Source organism: Castanea sativa, chromosome 10, assembly GCF_040712315.1.
Source record: "Castanea sativa cultivar Marrone di Chiusa Pesio chromosome 10, ASM4071231v1".
Lineage (NCBI taxonomy): Eukaryota > Viridiplantae > Streptophyta > Magnoliopsida > Fagales > Fagaceae > Castanea > Castanea sativa.
The window spans coordinates 4,992,632-4,996,404 of record NC_134022.1 but is presented as its reverse complement, the minus strand read 5'-3'; the positions used below and the strand labels follow the sequence as shown (position 1 = coordinate 4,996,404).

General features: G+C 36.8%; 1 protein-coding gene across 1 annotated transcript; it reads left to right on the top strand.

Moving 5' to 3' along the window:
* Positions 1-570: 570 nt before the first annotated feature.
* Positions 571-3,485, top strand: LOC142613310 (protein RGF1 INDUCIBLE TRANSCRIPTION FACTOR 1-like). Its single transcript, XM_075785614.1, has 4 exons — positions 571-897; positions 1,117-1,314; positions 1,828-2,043; positions 2,517-3,485. The coding sequence occupies exons 1-4, from the start codon at positions 895-897 to the stop codon at positions 2,742-2,744; spliced, it is 645 nt and encodes a 214-aa protein (XP_075641729.1). The 5' UTR covers positions 571-894; the 3' UTR covers positions 2,745-3,485.
* The last annotated feature ends 288 nt before the right edge of the window (positions 3,486-3,773 follow it).

Genomic DNA, 3,773 nt, shown 5'->3' with positions numbered 1-3,773 from the left:
TGAATTACATTCATTGTTACGTTAATTTATAAAAAGAAGAGTATTCATTGTTACGTTAATTTATAAAAAGACGAGTATTGAAGTGGCGTGAATTACATTCATTGTTGGTAATAATTTAAGTATTTGTGAAAATTAATTGCAAATTTAACAAGAACAGGTTCGACTAAGTATTAGAAATTTAGAACTAGAGAGAAGAGTAGACATTGCACCTCAAAGCATGTGACTTAAATAATTGTAAGATAAGTACTACATATAAGAGTGAGTTTAATTAGCAAAGGGAGTGCCCAAATCACAATTAGGAATCAATTATTAGCCTTAAAAAAATGTGGTAATTACTTATCATGAGTGACCACGAGAGCATTTAATATTCACGATTATAAAAGCAATTAAATAATTAAATAAATATAATTATAGAAGAAAAACGAGGAGAGTAAAAAAAAATATATATGATAAGACCAAACCAAAGAGATGAAAATGAAAGGAAATAAAAAGGAAAGAAGGAGGTGGGTTCCTTGCACCCAACGCATCTATTTCCTTTAGGTTTGGGCTCGGAGCTAGGTTTGGTGTAGACTTTGTAAGGATAAGAACGACTCTCTCTCTCTGTTTCTCTCTCTGTCTCTCTCACTCTTTCTTCTACAATTCTCTACAAGAGAACCCATTCTCTCCCGCACCGCCTACACCCTCAGAAAACAAAAATCATTTTCTTTCTCTCCAAAAGCACACAACACACACTCTCTCTCTCTTTCTCTGATTTTGCTCTGTTTCTCTCTGTTTTCAAACACATTTTAGAACAAAATTTCCAAGACTCAAAACAGAGTACTCTGTATTTTCAAGCTGGCGATCGAAAACCAGGAAACCACTGTTCGGGAAATCAAGCCCAAGAATAGGAGAATCATGGTATAACACTAGCTTTTTTTCTTTGTTTTACTTTGCATTGGACTCTTTCTTTTATTTTCCTCGGTTTTCTATTCTGGGTCTGCTCATTGTGTTCTGTTTTACTTGAATTTTGGTACAAGTGGTTTCTTTCATTTTTTGAACTTTTTTATTTGTATTGCTATGGTTTTTGATATTTGGGTCTAATTTAAATGCTGGGTTTCTCTTGGTTTTTGAATATAGGGTGCTGGAGGTCCTGATGAAGAGGACAACAGGTGGCCTCCATGGCTGAAACCTTTGCTCAGTGAGAGCTTCTTTGTTCAATGCAAGTTGCACGCTGATTCCCACAAAAGTGAATGCAACATGTACTGCCTGGATTGCATGAACGGTGCTCTCTGCTCTCTCTGTCTTAATTACCACAAGGACCACCGTGCTATTCAGGTACCATTTCCTCTCTCTGAATTCATATTTTTCCTCTCTTTTTGGTGACATTCATTGCAGTCAAATTTGGGTTCTATTATTTCAATGGCTACTTTCCAATGTTTTCTCTTTTCCTTCTGTGGAACCACAAGATTCCTCTGTTTCCATTCTCTTTTTGGGAAATTTAGCTTTCTAATTACTCAACCTTTTCTCTTCTCTGTCTTCTATTGCTTTCTGAGAAAAATGGGGGGGTCAAAGAAAAAAAAGTTATAATTTTTTGGATGGGAAATTTTTATGTACATGTTTGAAACTCAATTCAGTGGTCTATAGTTAAGTGAGGCTCAATTGACTGGAGTCTCTACTTAACCCATGTCTCCAAATTTCTCTTCCTGCATTTTCTACCATGTCACACACACAAAGTTCTCATTTTTCATTTTAATGTGTCAGAAGTTTCACATGTTCTTTCATTGTACACCATACTTGACAGCCAAGAATAATGAATTCCTAATGTGTTTCTTCTCTGTTTTGTGACAGATAAGGAGGTCCTCATACCATGATGTGATTAGGGTCTCTGAGATTCAGAAAGTTTTGGACATTGCAGGAGTCCAGACCTACATTATCAACAGTGCCAGAGTTGTGTTCTTGAACGAACGCCCTCAGCCAAGGCCTGGCAAAGGTGTTACCAACACATGTGAGGTCTGCGAGCGCAGCCTCCTTGACTCATTCCGCTTTTGCTCTCTCGGTTGCAAGGTACTTCACTCCCACAATTTTTCCCAATTTTTTTGCTTCCCTAGAATTTGGTACACTGTTTGACTGGTAATTAAGAAAACTGATTGAAAAGAAAATGGAGAACAAGTTTTTTTTAAAATTTTTTTTTATTCTAAAGAACAAGTTGAGGTGGTTGTGGGTCATATTTTCTTGGTATCCAAGTAAAATTCAATTTTAATGCCATTCATGTGATTGGTTGAAATGGGTTGACTTTTGATTTTGATTTTGATTTGCGTTTGGGGTAATCTAATGTAATGTACTAATAATGCGAGACTTGGAATGCTAACAATTTTTTTCAACTAAAGTATTCACAAAGTGTGAACAAATTGAATTTGGGGTTCTTATTAGGTTAGTTGTGGTACATCACAATTTTTTTGCGGTCACATTATGCAAATTGCAATTCAATCAAGGGGTGTGGGGGCTAATTCTTTAATTGTTGTCATTATTGATTATAGATTGTGGGGACATCAAAGAATTTCCAAAAGAAGAAGAGGCACTCAGCTGCAATGGCGTCAGACTCGGAGGACTCATACAGTAGTAGCAGCCATGGAAGAGAGAAGAGCAAGGTTCGAGGCTTCACTCCCAGTACACCACCCCCAACTTCGGTTAATTACCGAACGGCAAAGCGAAGAAAGGGAATCCCCCATCGTGCCCCAATGGGGGGGCTAATCATAGAATACTAGAAGCACTATATATATTCCGTTCATTACTGTTAGTACCCCACATATACAATGTAGTAGCCACAGTGTTCTCTCGTGGTCAAGATCCTATGCAATAGTTAGTTTATTGTACGGGATGCAATACCTTATAATTGATGATTAGGAGCAAATGTTAGTTACTTCAAGAATCTATCACAGCCGTTTAATTAGGCAATCCAAATAATTGCATTGATCGGACGGCTGTGAAGAAGAGTTTTAACTTTTGCTCTCAATTGTCTATTGTATCTTGTGCAATAACCTAGGTATTAGCTAGTCTAATCTCCAATGCTCAGTGCTTTTTGCGCCCCAAAAGGCCGGTGTTGGCAAATGGGTCACCCCACAGTGTTGTCTACCTCTTTTTAGTATTTGTACATACAAGTAGAAGAAGAAGTTGGAAAAATGTGGAAAAATAATAAGACAAACGTGAAGGACTACTTTGGGGCGGTCGGTGAAGCAATAGAAAATATAAAATTAAGTTTTCTTTTCTTTTCTTTTTTTACTTTTTAGTTGGAAGAATATATATAGGGATGCTTATTAGAGTGATTATACATAAGTTTTGGGGTTTTGTTGAAAATGTGTAAATACTTTGTGGGTTTTTTTTTTTTTTTTTTTTTTTTGAGGGAAGAACAAAGTGGAAAAGACAATGTAACTCCCTTGGACATGGGGAAAATGTTTATATATGGAAAATGAAATAAGAAATATTTATTTTGTATTTGTAATAATAAAGTAGCCCATTGTAATAATTTCATTTTTTTTGTTTTTGTTTTTGTGACTGTGAAAATTAAAATTCCAAATGTGGGACCCAAGGCGGCCGTCTCGTGTGGGAAGGGGCGTAAAGAGAAGTGGGAATCGTCAGCATGAGACGGGTCGGAGTGGGATTGGTTGTGAGAAAGCGAGGCAGTCTTGGGTCTAGGAATTGTAAAAGTAGGTCAGCCGCCCTTACACGCACAAACGAAACGATATTTATATTTTATTTTTTTGGTTTCATGAGTCAGAAGGCGGTGCCTTAGCGAA

Coding starts and splice junctions, on each gene's coding strand:
- LOC142613310 (XM_075785614.1), top strand. Junction 1,315..1,827: donor AGGACCACCGTGCTATTCAG/GTACCATTTCCT, acceptor GTTTTGTGACAG/ATAAGGAGGTCCTCATACCA. Junction 2,044..2,516: donor TTTGCTCTCTCGGTTGCAAG/GTACTTCACTCC, acceptor TATTGATTATAG/ATTGTGGGGACATCAAAGAA.